Source organism: Amyelois transitella, chromosome 30, assembly GCF_032362555.1.
Source record: "Amyelois transitella isolate CPQ chromosome 30, ilAmyTran1.1, whole genome shotgun sequence".
Lineage (NCBI taxonomy): Eukaryota > Metazoa > Arthropoda > Insecta > Lepidoptera > Pyralidae > Amyelois > Amyelois transitella.
Genome location: NC_083533.1, coordinates 3,053,401 through 3,078,791, shown reverse-complemented (window position 1 = coordinate 3,078,791; position 25,391 = coordinate 3,053,401). Strand labels below are relative to the sequence as shown.

At 36.1% G+C, this 25,391-nt stretch overlaps 2 protein-coding genes across 5 annotated transcripts in view; one reads left to right on the top strand and one right to left on the bottom strand.

Moving 5' to 3' along the window:
* Positions 1 to 5,050, top strand: part of LOC106131000 (scavenger receptor class B member 1) — a 40,634-nt gene extending 35,584 nt beyond the window's left edge. The window contains exons 8-10 of the mRNA XM_060953018.1: positions 1,271 to 1,421; positions 2,173 to 2,314; positions 2,602 to 5,050. Of these exons, the coding sequence (XP_060809001.1) occupies positions 1,271 to 1,421; positions 2,173 to 2,314; positions 2,602 to 3,312 (1,004 nt within the window). The 3' untranslated portion in view covers positions 3,313 to 5,050. The remainder of the gene's footprint in view (positions 1 to 1,270; positions 1,422 to 2,172; positions 2,315 to 2,601) is intronic.
* Positions 5,051 to 5,057: 7 nt separating this feature from the next.
* Positions 5,058 to 23,601, bottom strand: LOC106130991 (putative fatty acyl-CoA reductase CG5065). Of its 4 annotated transcripts, none has more exons than XM_013329957.2 (15): positions 23,468 to 23,601; positions 21,498 to 21,590; positions 20,436 to 20,566; positions 19,523 to 19,610; positions 18,672 to 18,744; positions 17,099 to 17,189; positions 16,055 to 16,200; positions 14,481 to 14,590; positions 13,053 to 13,136; positions 12,354 to 12,462; positions 11,495 to 11,580; positions 10,896 to 10,987; positions 9,976 to 10,046; positions 8,051 to 8,308; positions 5,058 to 7,063 (listed from the first exon to the last, which is right to left on the bottom strand). In XM_013329957.2, exons 2-15 carry the CDS (start codon positions 21,583 to 21,585, stop codon positions 6,955 to 6,957), a joined length of 1,536 nt encoding a protein of 511 aa, XP_013185411.1. In that variant the 5' UTR covers positions 21,586 to 21,590; positions 23,468 to 23,601; the 3' UTR covers positions 5,058 to 6,954. The 4 variants fall into 4 exon arrangements, with proteins under 4 accessions (XP_013185411.1, XP_013185409.1, XP_060809003.1 ...); XM_013329955.2 differs by lacking the exon at positions 23,468 to 23,601 and adding an exon at positions 22,624 to 22,710; XM_060953020.1 differs by lacking the exon at positions 23,468 to 23,601 and adding an exon at positions 22,649 to 22,671.
* Between the last annotated feature and the right edge of the window lie 1,790 nt (positions 23,602 to 25,391).

Genomic DNA, 25,391 nt, shown 5'->3' with positions numbered 1-25,391 from the left:
AAATTTAGTATCTACTTAATTACATATTTTTATAAATGTGTTCGGAAAGCTTTGTTTTAAATAAATTGAATGAAACAATTTTTTTAATATCTTGGGGTAGTTTGTTAAATATTTGTGCTCCTTCAAAGATAAACATTCGCTTACCATAGTTTGTACGGACTTTTGGTAGTGTGAGAAAGCTAGCACGGCGTGTCGAGCGTTTAGTTACATGTTTTATTTGTGTGAAATGTATAGATGTGTGAATGGTTCTGTTGAGAATTTTGCGCATCAGTATGCATGTGTGATATTTGTAAAGTTGTTTTATGTTCATAAGTTTTGTTTCTTTGTATATTATAGTCCGGGAGGTGCGGTATGGATAACTGAATAACATTTTAATTATTTTATTTTGTGAAATTTGCAACTCTGATATTTTGGTTTTAGATGCGCTTCCCCATACTTCAACAAGATACGTTAAATTAGATTTGACCAAAGAATTGTATAAAACGAAACGAAGTTTGCGAGGGATACAACTGACAGAACCTCGTAGTGAGGCCATTAGTGACGAAATTCTATTTTTTATGTGATCTATGTGGTTATTCCAGTTAAGGTATTGGTCTAGCCGGAGTCCTAAATATTTTTCACATGTTTTCTGCTGGATGGGTTGGTTGTTTATAGTTATGGTTTGGTATGGTGGTATAGGTTTATTTTTTGCTCTGAAAATGATGTAAGAAGTTTTGCTGATATTAACGGTCAAGAGATTGCATTGAAACCAGGAGTATAGCATATCAAGATCATTTTGTGCTTTTAGAGCATTTTAAGATACTTACTTACTTACATTTATGTTGTTCCCAAAGATTCCCGCTTTATTATATTTCAACTACGAATTCGCTCTTCTATTAGTTCATTCTACATTCATATAATTACGTCTATTGCCCTTGCGGGGTAGACAGAGTTCCAAGTTAAGTTTTTGTTTGAATTAAATTTACTTTTTACTGCCCACGGCAGCGTGCCCAGAAGGCTGGTTGCATTGCCACGTTGAATGGCAATGCTTAATCTTTGACTTTCCAGCCCCTGGTCACGGGATACCTCGATCAGTCTCTTAGAAAGAAAATTAAAAAGCTGATGAGCTGATGGACCCCACGGGCCCAAGGTTTCTACCCTAAAAGGCTCAAAATTGTACTTATTAGTAATGTATAACAACATTGTAATTACTAATAAGTTAATTTTGTAATACTTTAATTTCTTATATCAAATATACATGAATATACTAACAATATAATCTCTTTTTTAGGTAAATGCCTACCAGCCGGTCTCATCGACGTAACGGACTGCTATTACGGATTTCCAATAGCTCTGTCCTACCCTCATTTCTATAAAGGTGACGACATTTTGTTCAGCAAAGTCGAGGGTCTTACGCCGAACAGAGAAGCTCATGAGACCAGGTCGGTATTTATAATTAATTATCCTGATGTTGACTACTCGTGTGCCAAATTTCATCAAAATCAGTTCAGTATATTTTGCATAAAAGAGTAACAAACATAGACACATCCTTACTAACTTTCGCTTTTGTAATTTTAGCAGACGTTCAGGTCCATAATTAGCTGAATGTAGCCTTTCAGTATTTTCGGGACAGTCTACCTCATAAGCCGTAAAGATTTAATATTAGTATTTGTCAGATATCACTATACGAGTATTATATCATCGTCCTCATAATATTTTGAAGGGAGCCTAGGACCGCATTTAATAAGGTTATTGTTAGGTTCCCTCTGTTCCCGTGACCCTGACAGGGGAAGTGAACTAAATTAGTTTTAGTCATGATTTAGGCTTCATTATCTGCTATAACAATCAGACCTTTCCGACGCCTGGAACGATATTATAGACGGACCTAGAGTACTCCCCTGAGTGGGCACAACCAATACCGAGAGCTTTATTTATAAAACTAGCCCTAATATTAAGTAATGTGATTTTTTAAATATCTTCCTAATATTTCCTTTTAAATTTTTCAAATAAAGTATGTAATTTATTATTTTTTTTATTTATTTAAAATCTTTCTGTCACATCTCTGCGTCTTCCCCTTTCAATATTTAATTTTAACTCTATGTGTGTGATTAAGAACTCAGAGTACTCCTTATAACATTATTTTCCATTTTGTTCTATGATCAAAATCAATTTTAATATTAATTATCTTCCCAGATTCTGGATCGAACCTACCTCCGGCCTCCCCCTGGACGTGAGCTCCAAACTGCAGATCAACATGGCCTTGGAAGACCTGTCCTCGATCAAGAACGCTAAAAGATTTTCCAACATGTATCTGCCATTGCTTTGGTTTGATATTGTAAGTGTGTCTTATCTTATTTTTCATCATTGTATTTATTTTTTGTTTCCTTTTGTATTTAATGAATCTGTGGAGTTGATCATTTCCATTTTGAAGACCCTATATCATTTAATCACGACCTTAAGTAATATTATTATAATTGGTAATAGAAATAATAATATATACTTCTACAATTAAAAAATATTTTAATACTAGTTCATATTTAAGATTAAACTCACATTGTAAAGTTTTTATTATAAAAGGGCTGTTGTCATTGCGTATGTTAAATTATTATTCTTTGTTCACAGAGAATGTACTCCCTAACGCCTTCACTGGAACACAGGTTCAATCTATACCTCAACGTTTTACCAATCGTTGAACAAGGCGCCATGTACCTCCTCTTCATATCTGCGGCCTGCCTCATACTCTCCTCCGTTTACATCCTCACCTTTAAGGTCATGTTTAAAACCGTAAACAAGAAGAAACAAAGAAACATCGTCATCGGTAGCGAAATGTGGGTCGAAAAGGAGAAGAAAAAAAGCAGAGACACTGTTTACTCACCCTGTGAAATCCCCCTGAATGACACAGAATCTGATTCCGATCCGCAATTCGATCAGGAAAGAAGACCATCCCTCTTGAAAACGCACAGTGATAGAATAAAAGAATTAAGTCACAAATTAAGCGACAAAATGTACGACTCGGTCGGCACGGTCAAAGATTTAGTTTGTGATGAAATAACCCATGTGAAAAATATATTCAGTGATAGGAGGAACTCTGTGAAAATTCAAGAAACAAATGACGCTTACAAAAGTGATTCCGGGGATGATGAACGCGATTACGGTTATAAATCAGTTAGACAAACAGACAGTGATGATGAATGCAAATATTTGGAAGTTATAGATGACGGCAGTGGATTCGAAGACGAGCCTAAACATTTCGAAAGCGAAAGATGTAATCAGTTGAAAGAATTAGATTCTAGAATAGATGATCAAGAAATGATATTACATATATCGGAATGATGAACGATTCTTGCCTTTTATGACTGATGTGTTCCAAATTATGGAAATGAGTTTTGTTAAGACTTTGAACGTTGAAATGTGATATTTTTGATCGGTGAATCGAATTGAACAATGATTTAGATAAGACTGTGTGTGTGTGTGGTCTGCCCCTCAGTTTTAAAGCCTACTTAAAGTTCCTTGTTTATGACATACCAAAAATCTAAATTGTGTTGTTCTTTTTCGATATGAAATCTGCAAAATTATTCTCTCAAACGTTACATTTTTTAAGCCAGATTTTTTTTTATTTTCTCAATTTGTGTTTTTTTGCATCAGATCAAATGTATGAGATAATAAATAATTTTAAATCGTGACTGAAATTAGTTTGCTCAAATTTTCAGGGTATGTTGTGTTATAGTGTAAAATAGTATATTATTTTGGATAAGATTATTTTAGTTTTAAGAATAATATGATGTACCTTAGATTTGCGGCAAAATATTAGATTAATATTTTCAATGATGTAATTTAAGAATTCATTATAATTTTATATAATGTGCTGATAATTGCCATTTTACAGGAACAGGGTAAAATTAATTAAGATTATGGGAAACAATACTGTTTAATTTTCGTTAAATATGTACGAACAATATAACTTGAGGCCATTTTTACATTCTTTGCTCATATTCAATCATTGGCAGGTCTTAATTATAGGTCATTTTTTATTACTACCTACTTAAACTGAATACCAAAATCTGTTCTGTTATAAAGTAGTTTTTTGTATTTTTGAAGTTATTTTCTTATTTAAAGAATGAATCTTTTTTTTTAAGTTATAGTTTGAAGTATTTTTATTTTCTAATTCATGATGTTAAATAGTGTCGAAGATAACTGTGTGGGATCTTTCATAACTGTATCGTTTGGTTTGTGCCATTTATTATGAAACAGCACACATTTACATATTTGTTTATAAAATTATTAAAAAAATTATCTAAGTATTTCAAAATCAATATAGAATTTTGTAAATCTCATAAAAAATTAAATATGTACTGTTGAAATGCACTTTTTTTTATGATATGCTCAAAAAATTGTTGCCAGTTAAGAGTGCAAATTCTTAATGTAATAAAATTAGAATTTTTATGTAATAATTTCGGATATTTACCGTAGTTTTTCAAATAAGTTACTTGAATTTTTTTACAAGACAATAATTTTATTCAGAAAAATCTGAAGAACTCGAAATTTTATTAAACTGGTGATTATGTATTTTCTGAAATTTGACAATAATCTCGAATATAAGAAGATCAAAGAGTCATATGTGATATGTCTTAGTTATACATTTAAATCTTTAGTATAAGTTGGTTTTAAACAATAATTTATCTTTATAATTTTACACAATTAGTGCAATTTCCTGAATTATATAAAAGACATTCCCAAAAGTATTGTAAATAATGTATAAATGTAGTAAAGCGCAACTATATGTGATTCAAACAAATAATTAGGTAACACTTTATAAAACACATTTAAATATGTAAAAAAACATGTTTTTATCACACTTAAATGTTTAAACATTTAATTTGCCTAACTACAATTTTTTTTCTACAGATTTTATAAATTTTTACACAGAATTCAATTTAGATTTCGTATTCGGAAAATGATGATAATAAATGTAACTTTCATAGCAGCGCGTGTATAATTTGAATAGCGTTAAAAATATAGTTGCACTTTTAAAGAATAATGTTTTCGATAACTTTTCTCTTATGTTGGTATATAAGTTACCACGTACGATATTATTGAAAGAATAAAGAGATTTTATTTAATATATGATTTTTATTAGATAATAATAATAATTGAACGTGCCCCTTATAAAATATCGTTACATATCCCTTCTTAAAGGTTGAATAAGTCACGAAAAAAAATAGTTTTTTATAGTCTGTTGTAGTGTACGGTCAAGTTTTGATTTTGACATTTTGACCGAGTAGACAGAGACAAAAGTCTTGATAAGACTGAAAACCCACATTACTGGTGGAATTGAGATTCAAATAGTGATAGGTTGCTAGCCCATCGCCTACAAGAGGAATCCCAAGTTTATAAGCCTTCCCCTTGATTAACTTTCAAAATCTGCACAAGAAGAGAAGCAGCTGGTACCTACTCACTGTGTTTTTTCTTCGCTAAATACAAAATTTAAACAATTGTCATATTTATTTCTTCGTAAAGTGTATCTATGTTTTAAAAATAAAAATATGTACCGTTAGTTTTATAAAAAAAAAAAACACCAGTAAAACACCCAACAAACATTTAGGCGACGATTAGAGCTTATTTTGTTACTTAGTGGGCTACAAAGGCATTACAGTAGCAGCACTTATGACTATTGGCGATAAAGTGGCGTACCAAGTAACGTATATCACTTCTACTTATAATACAGAGTTACAAGCCCGACAATTAGGCGAGCTTAAAGGTTATGGATGTATTATGGCAAATCTTAACACTGTTGTACATGCACAGCATTTTGTGTTATAGCTTTAAGTGAATCTTAGAACTCTAAGATCTAAATAAGAATAAGAATTAGCTACTACCTCCAAAAGTGCTATGCAGGTGATAATAAACTCTTTACAAGAACCCAAAGTTGCACAATAGCGTTAATAAGCGCTACCAGCCTTACAATGGTGTTTATTTAATCTTATATAGAACCAAATGCTTGAAGTTATACAAAACTCTCTTGCATTACCTTAAGTCAAATAGGAGTATAATTTTTCGCTATAACAGATCCTCTAGCGTCTATTGTTACTTTTTTGTGACTAAAGGTAAAGTAATAGCGCTTAAGGTCACTACTGTATTTCTTATATTGACTACTTGTTTTTGACAATGGCGTCGCAACCAAAATAAACAAAAATTGTTGTAAATACGTGGAAAAGTTTTCAGTAAATAGACAACATACATCGGGCGCTCGAATTATTTGCCAATAATTATGTAACATATTCACAGTGTACTTCCCTTCGCAGCAAAAATATGCTTCCTTTCGCACCATACAATATCACTTTTTTTTGTTTAATATAAAAATCATTAGTCGTAAACTTATAGCCATTGAAAATAAAATTATTTATTATTAGATCACAAAATTAGTTTAATTATCTTGAATAGCGTTCAGACCGTTACAAAACACCTATTTACCTCCCTTTTAGCGCTTGAAAATATAATTAACGCCATTGTATCTCTACTGTACCGCTTAAGGAGTCAGTTGACGCTTATTTACCCCTCTTGTATCGCTAAGAGATCCTGTTACCGCTATAATAACTTTCTTATAGCACTGATTGTACCTCTTAGCCAATTACCATAACTCTTGTATACCGTCATTATACAACCTTAAGTAATATAAAAATTGTGCCTAATTCGGGGGTAAAGTAGGGTTAGAGCGCGCTCTAACACTAATTTGTTACACCCATAAACCACTTTAGAATCTAGTTAGCGCTTTTATAGACTTATTATAAATCTTACTTTAGCGCCTAATTGTTACTTGGGCAGTGTTCACACATAATATCTAAATAAAATTGTAAATAATGCATTCTTTTGTTGCTAAAAGGTCAATAAAGTTTTACAAATAGATTAAAAAAAAAAGTTATCAAATTAAAAAAACATTTTTTTTTTAATAAAATCACATACACCACAATGAAATGATCAGTTAACACAGAAATGTAGTACACTCTGGACGTGGCTGGTGTTGACCAGCCACCAGAACAGGCTCCCGTAAAATATACACTGCACCACTTTGTCTAATACCACCATTCTGGGAAAAAAAAAGTTTTTTTTTTTAATCTGCAGGAAGTATTAGTCGCAAAGTTAGTTATTCACTACAGAAGATAGAAGGAGAAAAGATGAGAGAACTAATCGTAATAAAAGCTACTAGGTTTATTATGGAAATTGTACAATCGGCTGATTGTCAAATAACACAAAGAGGTTTCAACTGAAATAAACAAAACTACAATTTGAGACGTCCGTATAATGTATGGGTTTAAAACCATACATTACTTATCAAAAACACTATATGCATGACAAGGGACAAACCATAGCGCGTAATTATAAAGCACACCGCCATCTATTAGATCAAAAACAAAAATAAAGTTTCATAATCTTTAACAGTATTGCCTAACTAACAAACCATGGCAACCGTTGCTATGGCGTACATGAAGAATGTTGCCTACAGATTTAATTCAGAACAAATAAAAATTAATTACTTGTTAAGGAACTTCACACTTCACAGTGCCGTGTGGTTCCCGACACAAATGTTAAAAAAGAATAGGATCACTCCGTCTCTTTCCCATTGATGTCGTAAAAGGCGACTAAGGGATAGGCTTATAAACTTGGAATTCTTCATTTAGGCGATGGGCTAGCAAGCTGTCACTATTTGAATCTCAATTTTATCATTAAGCTGTTGGCTCTGTCTAACCCGCAAGGGATATAGGAACATAACATAACATATTAATATCTCTAGCTATCATAGATTAGGAATCTCAATCATTGTAATTTGTCCCGTATATATTTATTAATTTATTTAATATGCATAATCTTGATCAAATTAAAGACGTCTTGGTAAAGGCTTAAATCAAAAGTACCCGAAACCACCGAGCTTGCATGAAGAGAGTTATGAATGTGGATGAAGCGAAGGAAGTATTTAGAGATCGTGGCAAGCGGAAAGAGGTAGTCTCTGCGTACCCCTCCGGGAAAGAGGCGTAATTTTATGTATGTATGTTTGTTTTAAATGAAATTAATTTACCTGGTAAAGTGTGCCTTGGCCTTCGGTAGATCCTCATCCCTCTCCTTCAGCAGATACTTCCTTCCGCCAATGCAGCACATCTTGAAGTACTCGTTCCTATCAATAGTCTCCATTTCATAATAGAAATGTTGGTAATCTTCCGGCTTTATGCGCGCTCGGATTTTCACGAAGTTCGCATTGTTGAAGTTCCATTGCTTGGTGATGTAGTATTGTAAAGCGAGGTTGGCTATGTAAATGCGCCGTTGGACTTTGAGCAACCTGTGGGTGTAAATTAGTGTCTTTAGACATACATACATATGGTCACGTCTATATTCCTTGCGGGGTAGACCGAGCCAACAGCCTTGAAAAGACTGATAAGCCACGTTCAGCTATTGGCTTAATGATAGAATTCAGATTCAAATAGTTACAGGTTGCTAGCCCATCGCCTAAAAAGAATCCCAACTTTGTAAGCCTATCCCTTAGTCGCCTTTTACGACATCCATGGTAAAGAGATAGAGTGGCCCTATTCTTTTTTGTATTGGTGCCGGGAACCACACGGCACTTCTTTCTTTAGACGGGACTTTTTTTTTGTTTTCGGAACACAGATCGAGTTGGCCTCGGAGTAAGTTCGAAACTTGTGTTACGAGATACTAACTCAACGATGCCATATAATATATGGCATCGTTGAGTTAGTATCTCGTATCTATAATGAATACTTATATAGATAAAAATCCAAGACCCAGGCCTATCAGAAAAAGATCGTTTCTAATCATGCCCTGGCCGGGATTCGAACCCGGGACCTCCGGTGTCGCAGACACCTCTGCTGCACCACAGAGGCCGTCGTACATAATATGGTACGTTTTTGTAAAACGTCGCAGGTAATACAGATGAGATAATTTAAATATCAATAGAATAACTACATCAACCTTTATTAGGACTAGTTCTTCAAATTTTAAGAGGGCGTGGGAGCTTTCGTGGGAGTGTGGAGGGAAAGGCCGGAGTGGGAAGACCTAGACGAACGTATCTTGATCAAATTAAGGACGTCCTGGTAAAGGGTCAGGTCAAAAGTACCCGAAACCGCCGAGCTTGCATGAAGAGAGTTATGAATGTGGATGAAGCGAAGGAAGTATGCAGAGATCGTGGCAAGTGGAAAGAGGTAGTCTCTGCCTAGCCCTCCGGGAAAGAGGCGTGATTTTATGTATATATGTATGTGGGAGCTATAGTATATAAGTAGCCGTCAGGTGATAGCGAGCTAGTTAACTTGGTGAGCGCTGAAGTAGACCAAAAGACCCGGGGAGCTTATGTAGGGCTCCCGGGCTCCGAGGGGAGACCATAGCGGCTCTTCGTAACAACAGATTGAGTTAACCTCGAAGTAAGTTTTATAATAAGTATGACAAAATATCTATACTAATATTATAAAGCTGAAGAGTTTGTTTGTTTGAACGCGCTAATCTCAGGAACTAATGGTTCGAATTGAAAAATTCTTTTTGCGTTGTACAGACCATAAATCGAGAAAGGTTTTAAGCTATATAACATCACGCTTCAACTATTAGTAGGAAAGAAATAATGGAATATATGAAAAAAAAAAACGGGGAAAATTATTCATCATTCAGGGCTTCAATGATGCCCAAAATAACTATTTCCCGCGGACGAAGCCGCGGGCACAGCTAGAAGATGAGACAAGGATAACAAAAAGCGTGATAAGGGAATGTTGTGATGTGAAAGATGATGTAGTAACAGGAATAGAACAGGGTATGTTAAGATGGTTCGGTCATGTGGAGAGGATGAATGAAAGCAGGTCGACTAAGCAGATATACAAGGAGAGTGCGGAGGGAAAGAAACTACTACTCAACGAATTTGAACGCAGTTTTTTACAAGAGGATAACATATAATTAGGAGCGTTGTCAATTTATTGTTTCATCAAAATATGACAAAATACATCTTACATTGGTTTCCTTCCCATCAGCCACAGAAGAGCGTCCACAAATAACGCTGGAAGACAATGTAGAAGGAGCACCTGCAACATTTGTAAAAGCAAATAAATCAAGGGGCTTACATACCTACATACAGTCACGTCTATATCCCTTACGGGGTAGACAGAGCCAACAGTCCCGAAAAGACTGAATGACCACGTTCAGCCGCTCGGCTTGATGTTGGAATTGAGATCCAAATAGTGACAGGTTGCTAGCCCATCGCCTAAAAAAGGATTTTATAAGCCTATCCCTTAGTCGCTCTTTACGAAATCCATGGGAAAGAGATGGAGTGGTCCTATTCTTTTTGTTTTGGTGCCGGGGACCACACGGCACTACATCAGGTAAGTGAAATTTAGAAACGCAAGCGCACATTGGCATAATCGACTTCAACGCCATCTGTTAACAACACTCGTGACCACAGATGGCGTACGTGATAAGACAAAATTTAAAGACATCCTTATAATATTATAAATGCGAAAGTTTGTGGGTATGTCAGGATGTCAGTATGGATGTTTGTTACACTTTCACGCAAACACTATTGAACTGATTACGATGAAATTTGGTATCTAAGCTAGCTGAAGACCCAGAATAACATATAGGCTAGGTACTTTTTATACCGGAGTTCCCGCGGGATTGATTCCACGCGGACGAAGTCGCGGGCGGTCTCTAGTTCTGAAATAAGCCTCACTTGAAGAGTAGACCTAAGTCAAGAGTTACACGCTTACAATTGTCTGTAAAAAAATTATGAGGCCGAGAAAGAGTGGAATTACACCAGAATTCTAACTCATATTTGTTATTTTAAAATTGGTGTGAGCATTTTCGGAAGTAAAAGGAAGAAACATACATACATACATATAGTCACGTCTATACCCCTTGCGGGGTAGACACCTCACCTTAATATAATGTATTGTCTTTGAAGTAGTGATAGACCCGCCAACATTCCACAGCATGTCATTTAGCGGCATAAGGGCAGCCATCTTGATACCTGAAAAATTTAAAAAAAAAAATATTTTATTAGTTTAACAAAGTTTAACAAAAACAGTATAACCAAATATTTGTGACCTTCTATTAAGTGAGAAACAACTGTATCAGAAAGCCACGCTCTTCCTTAACAATGGTATTACAGTACCCAAAACCTTAATTCTAGTTACAAATGTGTAATGTGGATTACAACAAATGAATGAAAGGTATGTGTGCATGGTGGTTCCCGGCACCAAAACAAAAAAGAATAGGACCACTCCATCTCTTTCCTGTGGATGTCGTAAAAGGCGACTAAGGGATACGCTTACAAACTTGGGATTCTATTTTTAGGCGATGGGCTAGCAACCTGTCACTATTTGAATCTCAATTCTATCGTTAAGCCAAATAGTTGAACGTGGCCATTCAGTCTTTTCAAGACTGTTGTCTACCCCGCAAGGGATATAGACGTGACCATATGTATGTATGTATGTGTGCATGTGTCAATGTGCAAGTTTTTTTTCTTTCTTGATACCTATATCCATCATCTCGGCCATGGTGATGTTGTTTAGGTTGCCAGCACAGCAGTTGTAGATTGGAATGTCATCAGTCGATGATAACCTACGAACAGTTTGTTAGAAGTATAGTAGAATGTTAGGGAAGATACTTAAATAATAAATAAATAAATATATACGGGACAAATAACACAGATTGAGTTAGCCTCGAAGTAAGTTCGAGACTTGTGTTACGAGATACTAACACAACGATGCTATATTTTATAATAAATACTTAGATAGATGAACATCCAAGACCCAGGACAATCAGAAAAAGTTCTTTTCTCATCATGCCCTGGCCGGGATTCGAACCCGGGACCTCCGGTGTCGCAGACAAGCGTACTACCGCTGCGCCACAGAGACCGTCAAAGGTGACAGAAGTAGAACAGAGTAGAAATAATCAAATGAAAAGCACTATATTTTTGGAAGATCGTATGCTAAGCGAATACTAGAGGAGATTCTAAATCGCGCTATCAAATTTTCTACGGATGTGACCATAAATATACTACTACAAGTAACGACTTCAAACGACTTGACCAGAAACTTATAAAGCTTCGAACAGATCTACAGTTTAGTATAATTTTTTTCTAATTAAAATAAGTTGAGGGTGAGAAATCTAACTGTAAGAAACCGTACCAAATTATCGTAAAACATGTAATTTTTTGAACTTAAGACCTACTGAATGACCAACTTATAATAGAATAGATTTATTTCCAAAATTTGATACGAGGTATCACTTATTGACGTCACATCACTTAAACCTAATTATAACTATCACCGCTTCCGAAGCGCATGTGCAGAAGAAGCGGCGGAACAAACTACACTGCAGCATTTGCTTACTTCAAAGTCCCCCTCATCCAGGCGGCTACAATCATACTCTTGATGGAAATGTCCACGGGCATATAATCAGCTATGAGGTCTGGCTCGGTGTATAAACTGCGCATGATTCCTGGGTAAAAAGAGAACCATACATACATACATTAATATTATAATCACGTCCATATCCCTTGCGAGGTAGGCATAGACAACTGTCTTAAAAAACTAGAGGCCCCGTTATTATATTTATTTACGTATATTTTTGCTCAACAATACTTTTACAGATATGGAGCCGTGTGGTTCCCGGCCCCAATAGAAAAAAGAATAGGACCACTCTATTTTATTCCTATGCATGTTGTAAAAGGCGACTAAGGGATAGGCTTATATACATACTTGGGATAAATTTTGGCTTATAAATTTGTAATGTACTATAAAGTATTTACAAACAAACATATAATCACGTCTATATCCCCTGCGGGGTAGACAGAGCCAACAGTCACCAAAAGACTAAAAGGCCACGCTCAGCCGCTTGGCTAAATGATAGAACTGAGATTCCAATAGTGACAGGTTGCTAATCCACCGCCTAAACAAAGAATCCCGAGTTCGCAAGCGTATCCCTTAGTCGCCTTTTACGACATCCATGTGAAAGAGACGGAGTGGTCCCATTCTTTTTTTGTATATTGTTGCCGGGAACCACACGGCACAGTAAAACAATTCCCTCACCTTTGCCGCAAGCCACCAAAATACCAGCTGGTCCGTTGAAGTTTTCTATCCAACCTGGAACCGGTTCGCTAACACTGGATACAACTGTAAATATATATAAAAAAATCGTTTGTCCGTAAAGTCGGTTCACTGACGATAGTTGAACGTGACAACGTCTTAAGAAAATACATTGGCAATGCAATTACATATATATATATTAATACATATATATACCACCACGTCTATATCCCTCGCGGGGTAGACAGAGCTAAGTCTTCAAAAGACCGAAATAGGCCACGTTCAGCTGTTTAGCATTACAATGGAATTGAGATTCAAATAGTGACAGGTTGCTAGTCCATCGCCTACATGAAGAAACTCAAGCTTTCAAGCCTTTCCTTTAGTCGCCTTTTACAACATCAATTCCATTTGTTTAATAGATTTGTATGTACATATATATAGAGAAAGAGGTATACGCTGCCGAACGCGAAGGCCGATTGTGCCTCTTTGTCGCTCGTTCCGCGCTCTCGCTCGCACTTCAAGCCTTACATGGAACGCCTCAGAGCGAGGTAACGCCGCATGAGTCATGTTTTTTCGTGCGTGCAGCCGGCTCAATCGAATTATAAGACGTTGTCACGTCATATATATGTAACTAGAGGCCGCCCGCGACTACGTCCACGTGGAAACCCAATCATAACGTAACAATCAATCCCGCGGGAGCTCCGTGATAAAAAGTAGCCTATATGTTATTCCGGGTCTCCAGCTACCCACATACCGAATTTCAACGTAATCGGTTCAGTAGTTTTTGCGTGAAAGAGTAACAAACATCCATACTGACATCCTGACATACTCACAAACTTTCGCATCTATACTTAATTATAAAGCTGAAGAGTTTGTTTGTTTGTTTGAACGCGCTTATCTCAGGAACTACTGGTTCGAATTGAAAAATTCTTTTGTGCGTTGAACAGACTATTTATCGAGGAAAGCTTTAGACTATACAACATCACGCTGCAACTATAAGTAGCAAAGAAGTAATATAAAAAGGTGAAATAACAGGGTGAAACTATTCATCCTTGAGAGCTTCAATGATGCCCAAAATAACTATTCCACGCGGACGAAGTCGCACACAGCACAGCTAGTTATTATTATGTATTTATCTGTATTTGTATGTATTTATATGTATTATATATAGATATATATTCTGTATGTATTTTATTATGTTCAAACATTTATTTATCCTGCTCTGCGCCAACGCCAATCTCCTGTTTGGTTTCCTTCCACCCAAAGGTTGACTGGAAGAGATCGCATTAGCGATAAGTCCGCCTTTGTACCATCTTCATATATCTGCTTCGTGTTGTTTTGTATATTTAACTCTTATGGTGCAATAAAGAGTTTTATCTATCTATCGATCTAGTATAATACATACGGGTAACGCAAAAGCAATATACGTACCAATGGATGGACGGACCATGACAATTGGTAACTTTCCTTTCTGTTCATACACCACGTGTTCAGCCAACTGCTTTGTGAAAGTGTACGTGTTGGGTATCTCGCCTAAGTATCTGAAAATTGATAAAGGCCGATAATTGTTACATACATACATACATACGGTCACGGCTATATCCCTTGCGGGGTAGACAGAGCCATAGTCTTGAAAAGACTGAATGGCCACGTTCAGCTATTTGGCTCAATGATAGAATTGAGATTAAATAGTGACAGTTAGCTAACCCATCGCCTAAAAAAGAATCCCAAGTTTGTAAGCCTATCCCTTAGTCGCCTTTTACGACATCCATGGGAAAGAGATGGAGTGGTCCTATTCTATTTTGTATTGGTGCCGGGAACCACTCGGCACAATTATAATTGTTACCTGCAGTGGAATAGAAGCCCGCATAGCGCACAATAGATTTTATTCTCATTAATTTTAATACACTACACAATATAATAAATATATTTTATTTAGTTATAAAGATATTAGAATATTCCCACATCACAGTTTTTTTTCAGAAGTCACGAGTGACATGACAGTTATGTCTTTCTTTTTATTTCTTGCTTGTGCTATACAACCTTGATAAAAATATCATTAAGAATTTAAAAAAGTATCCATCGAGGAGTGCCGTGTGGTTCCCGGCATGGTTAAAGGCGACTAAGGGAAAGGTTTGAAAGCTTGAGTTTCTTCATGTTGACGATGGACTAGCAACCTGTCTCTATTTGAATCACAATTTCATTGTTATGCCAAACAGCTGAACGTGGCCTTTCGGTCTTTTTAAGACTCGGCTCTGTCTACCCCGCATGGAATATAGACGTGGAACTATGTACGTGGCGCCGTGTGGTTCCCAGCACCAATAGAAAAAAGAATAGGACCACTCCATCTCTCTCCCATGGATGTTGTGACTATTTGAATCTCAATTCTATGTTAAAGCCGAATAGCTGAACGTGGCCTATCAGTCTTTTCAAGACTGTTGGCTCTGTCTACCCCGCAAGGAATATAGACGTGATTATATGTGTGTATGTACTGTGTGCCGTGTGGTTCCCGGCACCAATAAAAAAAAAGAATAGGACCACTCCATCTCTTTCCCATGGATGTCGTAAAAGGCGACTAAGGGATAGGCTTACAAACTTGGGATTCTTTTTTAGGCGATAGGCTAGCAACCTGTCACTATTTGAATCTCAATTCTATCATTAAGCCAAATAGCTGAACGTGGCCTTTCAGTCTTTTCAAGACTGTTGGCTCTGTCTACCCCGTAAGGGATATAGACGTGATGTTATGTATGTATGTATGTATGTACTATGTATGTACTATGTGTGTACTATGTGTGTACTATGTGTGTACTATGTGTGTACTATGTATGTACTATGTATGTACTATGTATGTACTATGTATGTACTATGTATGTACAATGTATGTACTATGTATGTACTATGTATGTACTATGTATGTACTATGTATGTACTATGTATGTACTATGTATGTACTATGTATGTACTATGTATGTACTATGTATGTAATTGCATTACAAGTTACTCACTTAGGCGTCAGCACCCTAATCGTGTGCTCGTCCAGATTCTCACAAATATCCATGGTCTCCCTCCAATCAGCGTGCGGTGGGTACATGATCTCTTCAATCGTATCCCTATTAGTATTCGAGTATGAGGTAGAGACATGCAGCATGACCTGTTAATAAAACACAGTTAAGTAAAAAAAAGTGCCGTATGGTTCCCGACACCAATACAAAAAAGAATGGGACCACTCCATCTCTATCCCATGGATGTCGTAAAAGGCGACTACGGGATAGGCTTACAATCTTGGGATTCTTTTTTAGGCGATAGGCTAGCAACCTGTCCCTATTTGAATCTCAGTTCTATCATTAAGCCAAATAGCTGAACGTAGCCATTCAGTCTTTTCATTCAGACTGTTGGCTCTGTCTACCCCGCAAGGGATATAGACGTGATCATATGTATGTATGTATGTTAGTAAAAAAATACGTAAGAGCGTTGGTTGTCGAATCGTCAAGGTGCAAGGTTAAATGCGTGATGCGCAGAAAGGCACAGGTTCAAATCCTTCTTCGGCCGTGTACCAATGACTATTTTCAAAGTTATGTACATTAGTTGGAATACTTATTGATGCTCTTAAGGTGAGGGAAAACATCGTGAGGAAACCTGCACATTCAGGCAACTGAATGTGTAACCATGGTACCAAAACGGGTTAGGTTTACCTGCAAAGGTTGTGGAGGTCAGGTGGGAGTCGCTTCGTCTGAAAACCTGACTCACCCAATCTATGATCCATGGTCAAATGTTTACCCCGGGCTCCTCTCCAGAATAGATAGGATGCAAACTCCCCCAATCTAGAATTCATGGCAAGGCATACCCCAGGCTCCTCTCCAGAGAGGTGAGGATGCAACCGGGACTAAAGCCAGGAGGAAGAAGCCTTTTTCCTGGCGGGGTAGGTTTAATCAAAGGAAAAACTAATTAACTCGATTGTAATTGAATCTCAATAGAATTTAAGCCATACAACTGAACGTGGCCTTTCAGTATTTCAGTTAACAGATGTAATTGCTAAATTGCATACTTACCGACAAATCCCTGACCTCTTTCGCGAACTCTACAACCTGCTTAGTACCTCCGAGGTTCAGTTTTACTGCATACGGCAAAGGGTCGTCGAATCTGAGAAATTATCAAAGGCGCCATTTCAGGAGCAAAAAATTAATTAGCATCTGCCCTCATGTTCCTCCTGGCTTTAGTCCCGGTTGCATCCTCACCACTCTGGAGAGGAGCCCGGGGTGTGCCTTTGACCATGGACCCTGGATTGGGTGAGTCAGGTTTTTACACGAAGCGACTCCCGTCTGATCTCCGCTACCTCTGCAGGTAAATCTAACCCGTATTGGATCATATGGTTACACATCCAGTTGCCTGAATGTGCAGGTTACCTCACGATGTTTTCCCTCACCGTAAGAGCATCGGCTAGTATTCAAACTAATGTACATAACTTTGAAAATAGTCATTGATACACGGCCGAGGTGGGAATTGACCTGTACCTATCTGCGCATTACACATTACCACCTTACCAATTCGACCACCAACGCTCTGAGCTCTCTCTGAGTTACAACATTACCTTATACTCTGTACAACATTACTTTCCACTCTGTACAACATCTGGGGGCACGGTAGTGCCCCGCCAAGTCGAGCAAAAAAAGCGGCACGGCCGTACCATCCTTTTCTCGAAGCAATTCAGGCTATTTCGACCCCCCTTCGTATAATTACGTTGTGGATAAAACAAGAAGCCTGAATTTTCAATAACTAATCAGGCATTATATAAACACGGTATATTTAAAATTTCAGTCAATTTGCTTACTTTATACTCTGTACAACATTACCTTACACTTTGTATAACATTACATTCAACAAAACAGATCCAACGGGTTAGCCGTGAAAATATAAAACAAACAGACAGACAAACTTTCGCTTGATTTATTTACTAAACAAACACAAGTGACATAATGTAAAACGATTACATAATAGAAATGGGATTATATTCTTCTCAATAGACTCGAGTCGATGGGCTAGCATACATACACAAAATCACGCCTCTTTCCCGGAGGGGTAGGCAGAGACTACCTCTTTCTACTTGCCTATTATGGGCTAGCAACCTGTCACTAATTGAATCTCAATAAAATTTAAGCCATAGAACTGAACGTGGCCTTTCAGTATTTCAGTTAGCAGATGTGTGGTGAAATGGGATTATATTCTTCTCAATAGACTCGAGTCCTTCTGTTTAATTTTTATCCTGTAGGTTCAATTGTTTGTGTGTTTAACAAAATTCTGTCCCAACTAATATGATAAATGCGAAAGTAAGTTTATTTGTTTGTTTGTTTGTTACCTCTTCACGAGTTAACTACTGAATAAATCTTTTTGGAATAACACGTATATACATATAATAAAGGGTATGGAGAAGGACATAGGGTACTTTTAATTCCGGTAAAAACGTGCGATTTGCGAAATACCTGTATTCGTTTCCGCTTAATTCGTCGCTTTTTGTAGGTGGCGCTAAATTTAAGCGGACGAAGCTGCAGGTAAAGGCTAGTATATTGTTTTTTTTTTATTTATATATATATATATATATATATTTAATTTTAATTGATATTTTACCTGACACTGGCAGCAACGTGGAATATAATATTCACTCTGTTGACTAGCAAAGCCCTGTCTTCTTCGCTCAAACCTGCATTGAATAGTATAATTTAAATATCCACACTAACAATAGACAAACTATTAGTTTCTGTATGTTTGTAACGAATAAACTAAAAAATAACTGGACTGGTTTTAGATGAAATTTAGCATAAATAAATATATAATAGACCTTCGGAAATTACATGTGCCGAGTGGTTCCCGGCACCAACAGAGAAAAGAATATGACCACTCCATCTCTTTCCCTTGGATGTCGTAAAAGGCTACTAAGAGATAGGCTTATAAACTTGGGATTCCTCTTCTTTTTTGTATTGGTGCCGGGAACCACACGGCACTACTAAAAACTTGTAAATATATGTAGATCACCAAACTATCAAAAATGATGGCAAAAATGATTATACTTATAATGCATAAAATAATTATAATTTACGTACAATGTTTAATAATTTATGTTTATGTTTAAAGAACTTTATTTCCTCATAAAGAATTAACAATTCACTTACTGAGAAACTAACAATGTACATCATAATTATAGCAAGACAGCGAGCGTATATAAAACAAAAATTAAAATAAGGAACTATGTAGGGTAGGAGTCACAAAATAATTTAATTAGTATTTTAAAAATTCAATGGCAAAATAACTGTTTTATTCTATTTTTGAACGTGATTTTGACTCACGTCAGCCTAAAACTTTTTTTCATTCACGCAACATGAAAATTTTAGGAATCATTTAAAACTCTCTAGGGACTATTCCAAATTTAATTATTAATTAAAATCTTTAAAAGTTTCATTTGTTTTAAATAAGGTACTTACCTAACGCTGGCTCCATCACATCTCCGCCAACAAAAAATACTTTTTCTGAGAAAATATTTGGTTTTTCTGCTCTCAGGCGGTCGAAGCACTGAAATTATGTAAAAGTATTATAGTTAGTTAGTAAGTAAGTTAATCTCTCTATCTCCCTCTTTTTTATCAAAGCCGTCATATCGTTTCAAGTTTTCAATCTTTTCAAGACTGTTGGCTCTGTGTACCAGATAAGGGATAAAGACGTGATTAGATTATAGGCTTATAGGTGCAGACGTATGATAGATGGTATACTTTACTCTGTGACCGACTGTACATGCATTACAAACATTACAAATATAAAACGGTAGTACAGTACAAAGGCGGGCTTATCCCTAAGTGGGATCTCTTCCAGCCAACCTGACAATTCTATCACTAAGCCAAACAGCTGAGCGTGGCCTATCAGTCTTTTCAAGACTGGTGGCTCTGTCTACCCCACTAGGGATATAGACGTGATCATATGTATGTATGTTTGTAACCTGACAATAAGAGGATCGCATACAAAATTGAGGCAAGAGTGAACTTTAGATAGATTTATCAAATCAGTCTCTCTCTCTCTCACATCTCTGTGTGATTCCGGTTGCACCCTCCACAAAAGAATTCGGGGCCCAGGGTCCGCCTCATTTATCAAATCAGTCAAGCATGCAACAATCAACTTCCGGTGATTAAGCTGTCCCAAATTTATAAAAATGTCTGTCTCTTTTTTTTTTAGGTAGCGATAAAAACACTAATTTACATTTATCAGAAAATTTTAATTTTTTTTATACATACATGCATAAAAAAACCTACCCCTCCGGGAAAGAGGCGTGCTCTTTCCCGGAGGGGTAGGCAGAGACAAGAGATTTTTTATGGCTTTATTTATTTTCAATATTAGGCAGGTACTCACTGCAGAAGCATAAATTTGCGCTAGTCTGCTCTCAGCCCTGACCCCTCTCTTGTTCCTCAGAAGCAGGTATATCCTGTCGATCTCAGGACACGAATAAAGAAGCTTCTCTATCAGAACCTTACCCATGAAACCTGCAGAAATAAAATTTAGCTTAAATACTTTTAATTGAAAACTTATTCAATGACTGTGGCAAGAGTTCTAGCAGTGACATGAATCTTTCCCATAGTTGTCGTAAAAGTCGACTAAGTGCTTATAGACAAGGTATTCTTTTTATAGGCGATAGGCTAGCAACCTGTCACTATCTAAATCTCAATTTCATTATTAAGCCATACAGCTGAACGTGGCCTTCTAGTCTTTTCAAGACTGTTGGCTCAGTTTACCCCGTAAGGGATAAAGACGTGACTGTATGTATGTTATTTATCGGCAACATATCGATACCCTTTACATTTATAACAGAGCTGAACTTAAAATATACAATGTTTTAAATTATACGAACGTAGAATCAATGAAAGTTTGCTGCATAAAATCATGTAAATCACTTGCCCTTAACTTAAGGTCAAGCGTTCAAATTCTAACAAGTGTAGAAATGTTTGTGTTTTCGTAAATAGACAAATAAACATACGAGCCACACCACAACTAGCAGGCAGACGTAGAAATTTGTTGACTAAAGGATAAGCTTTAAAACTTGGAATTTTATTGTAGGCGATGGGTGCTAGCCCACCTGTCACTATATGAATCTCAATTCCATCTCCTATCCTTTCAGTCTTATAAAAACTGGTGGCTCTGTCTACCCCGCAAGGGATATAGACGTGACTATATGTATGAACATTTTGAAGTGAAGTTTTTTAGCCTACTCGTTAGTCGTCTTTTACGACATCCATCTGAAGGATATGGAGTGGTTCTATTCTAAAATGCCGAGAACCACACGGCACTACGGTTTAGTGTGTAAATAGCTTTATGAGGAGCACTAGCAAAATTTAACCGTAAACCGGTCAAGAGGGTGTCGGGTCATTTTTTTTGAAAATTCCCACGTGTCCCTTGGGAATTTTCTGGGAAACTCACCAGAACCGCCCGTGATGAAAATGGTCTTCCCTTTGTAGAACTCAGGGATAGTCGGCGCATTTGACATGTCTCGATCGAAGAAATCCATTGTTACTGTCAAAAAAAGATTTTCTTTTTTTAATTTAAGGTGTCACCGTGACAATTTTAGTGTCAAAGATATCCATTTTTGTTAACAGTTACTATTACTTCCTCCTCCTGGCTTTAGTCCAGGTTGCATCCTCACCACTCTGAAGAGGAGCCCGGGGTGTGCCTTTGACCATGGGAATCCTGGATTGGGTGAGTCAGGTTTTTACACGAAGCGACTCCCGTCTGACCTCCGCAACCTTTGCAGGGGAACCTAACCCGTATTGGATCGATCATGGTTACACATCCAATTGCCTGAATGTGAAAGCGCTTCTTTCTTAGAGAGGTGGGCAGAGATCATTCAACTTGCCACGATAACTGCATACTTCTTTTGCGTCATTCACATTCATAACTCTCTTCATGCAAGTTCGTCGGTTACAATGATACGTGTTTTTCTCAACAATTACTAAAGCTACTAAAATTAAATTTATTGTGAAGATTCATCATGTCTTTGACTTTATGTTCTCTATAGCAGAAGTATAAGTCAACTATTTTAACACAAAACAATTCTTAAGGTTATAATTAGGATTTTCAATTTTACAGACATTGAGGAAAAATTTAAGGTTCAAAAATTGAAGCTACTTATATAGCTCTTTAATAAGTCATTTTTTTAATATTATGTAGGTATAACTTTAAATATATTAGAGTTGGTATAGGTCTTAGACTGCCCCCATGATTCAGAACATAGCCAATTTTACATATTAGACATTTCAAAACTACATTTCATTTTAATTACAAAATACCTAATCAGCAAAAAAAAAAGAATGAGAGAAGCAAAATGAAAACATCCATCAGGTAATTTTTTTTGGTATTTTTTCACCTAACTGCGTTCAATGCAATCGATACCAACCTGCCAGTATCAAATACACTTCATTCGAATCACCAATGTCTTTACCTATTTAAAAATCGAACACCATAATATTTTTGTATTCACAAAAAGGCGCCAGCACTACACTAAACACTTAAAAAAATAAAAACAAAGAATAGATAAAAAATCGAATACCTCAAAATTCAAATTTGGAACGGACCTCTTCATTAATTAAAGTGGTATTGTTTTACACACGACGTGATGTCAAATGTCGTATTGAAATTCTACACGTGTGATGACTTGGTTGATTTTGTTAAGGCCAAGTATGTATTATTTTAGTAATGGACATTCATATTTTTTTTTTAACTTAACGTAAAATAAGAACTCAAATTAAATTAAAATATAATTTAAACTTTATCTAAAAAAAAAATTAGCTTCTATACTGATCCGGTGGAAAGTATGCCAGCTGCTTCTCTTGCCTTGCAGATTGTAAAAGTCGATCAAAGGAAGGGTTAATGTTTATTTTAGGCGATAGACTAGCAAGTTTAAGTCACCATCTGAATCTCACTAGCCATACCTACTAGCATCTATACGTGGCCTATCAGACTTTTCGAATCATTAGGCTCTGTTTAGCGCGTAAGGCAAGTAAGGTAAGGCATGACAAAATTTATGCATGTAAACAAAATAATCTCAATTGCATCATTAAGCCATAATAATTAAGTCTTCAGCAAAAGACTAACTTTTTACTCGCGACGGTTCACACACCGTTTCGAGTACGATTTTAAGTAATTTTCAATTAATGTCAAAAATTTGGTAAGTACCGTAGACAACACAGAAATCTATCTTTCTTTATCTATAAATTGTAGAATTGCACTTACTATATTTACCACCTAAATTTATCAAGTAAGTATAGAAATGTAGTTTTGGTGGTTATCTGACATAACCTTAGTAATATTAATCAAGCTTACATTAATACCCTTTTAATATAATATTATAATTCCTATGGAATACATAAATAATAATAAATTCTTGATCTTACCTTCACATTTATTTGAATCAAGAGATGATGTTACATCCGTAAGGTTTTATCACAATTGTTAAAAAGAAAACAATTTTAAAACCACTTTTACTTCATTACGACTTTGAAATAACATTTTCTTAGTACATTTTTATAAAAAAATAAAAATAAAAAAAAAACTGCTTTCCGTTAACCACACGCACACTTATACACACACTGAGCTGCAGATAAATTTAACCACTTATTTGTGACCAAAAAACAAATGAGTGTGACAAAATTTTTCTTCAAAAAAAGAATATTTTTCAACAAAAAAAAATATTTTTATTTTTTTAACACATCTGTTTCACCTCAGTGCAATAATCTTAGTAATGCAGCCGTTTATCGAGTTGCCAAGGTTAAAGGCTGCAAAGGTTGTGACGTCATCTAATAATAGATGAGATGAGTACTATAACTAGATCTTTAGAAAAATCTCTTGCGGTCTTAAGTGGAAAAACCGCGCACTTAGTGACATTAATCTTTAGTATTTCCCCTCACATTAAAACAGTTCATTTGTTTTTGTTTAGACTAAGCAGTCTGTCAGTGGTAATATTTTTTTTACTAAATGTTGCAGCTAATTTCATGCAAGTCATGTTTATAATATTAAAAAAGATAGAAAGATTTTTTGGAGCATAAAACATAACCTATACATCTTATTCTAACTTATATTCAACCAAAAAGGTTGACTACCTCTTACTGTCTACGCCTGTATTTTTTTTTATAATTTCATATCAAGTATACGGCGACAAATAATTTATATTCTCGACATACGTTTGGCTTCCAGGAAGACAAAACTGAGCAAAGTCGAGGACTACAGCTAGTTACGTATACAATTTTATTATTTTACCTATAACCCTGATACAATTCCCAATACCCATGACCTTCTAAACTTCACGAAAGACTAGACTAACGTTTGTTTCACTTGTACCGATTAATACGACCTTAGCGTGTACTTAATTAATCCCTAATAATTATATCAATGAGTTCTAGGTTTTTTAAGCATAATTTTGATTACATTGTTTCGACAGCTGTCTGTGATACAACGACAGGTGACTGACTGACTTATCGTTCAACTCACATACGAGAGAACAGTATTTTACTAAGATAAATGACGTTTTACCAATTTTTTGCCCGTGACTTCTTGATAAATTTTAACTTGATATTCCAATATCTAAGCTGTAGTTTTTTCGTGAAAGAGTAACAAATACACACACATCATTACAAACTTTCGCATTTATAATTTTATAAGAATATTTACTAAATATTCAAAATATTACTTTGTAAATAATACTTCTTTTCCGATCGATACAAAGTACATACATACATACATATGGTCACGTCTATATCCCTTGCGGGGTAGACAGAGCCAACAGTCTTGAAAAGACTGAATGGCCACGTTCAGCTATTTGGCCTAATGATAGAATTGAGATTCAAATAGTGACAGGTTGCTAGCCCATCGCCTAAAAGAGGAATCCCAAGTTTATAAGCCTATCCCTTAGTCGCCTTTTACGACATCCATGGAAAAGAGATGGAGTGGTCCTATTCTTTTATCTATTGGTGCCGGGAACCACACGGATACAAAGTAATACAAAGGGATACAAAGTAATGTAGCATTAACATAAATTACTCGGAGGGGTAGGCAGATACCACATCTTTCCACTTGCCACGATCCCTGCATACTTCTTTCGCTTCATCCACATTCATAACTCTCTTCATGCAAGCTTTCGGGGTTCAAGCGGTTTCGGGTAATCTTGACCTGACCTTTTGCTAGAACGTTACCGATTTGATCAAGGTACGTGTAGCATGACGCTTCCCCTTAAATATTATTCAGCACTTTAAAGAACACTACAATGTGTATTGTATCATACAATGTGATTAGCCGACTTAGAACGTAGATATTATGAGTTAA

What these genes read in the sequence shown, in the direction of transcription:
- LOC106130991 (XM_013329957.2), bottom strand. Translation starts at nt 21,585, where the DNA reads ATGGATTTCTTCGATCGAGACATGTCAAATGCGCCGACTATCCCTGAG. An exon ending in TTTCATCACGGGCGGTTCTG is followed by an intron (nt 20,567 to 21,497) that starts GTGAGTTTCCCA and finishes TTATTTCTGCAG; the next exon opens with GTTTCATGGGTAAGGTTCTG. An exon ending in TGTGATGGAGCCAGCGTTAG is followed by an intron (nt 18,745 to 19,522) that starts GTAAGTACCTTA and finishes TATTCAATGCAG; the next exon opens with GTTTGAGCGAAGAAGACAGG.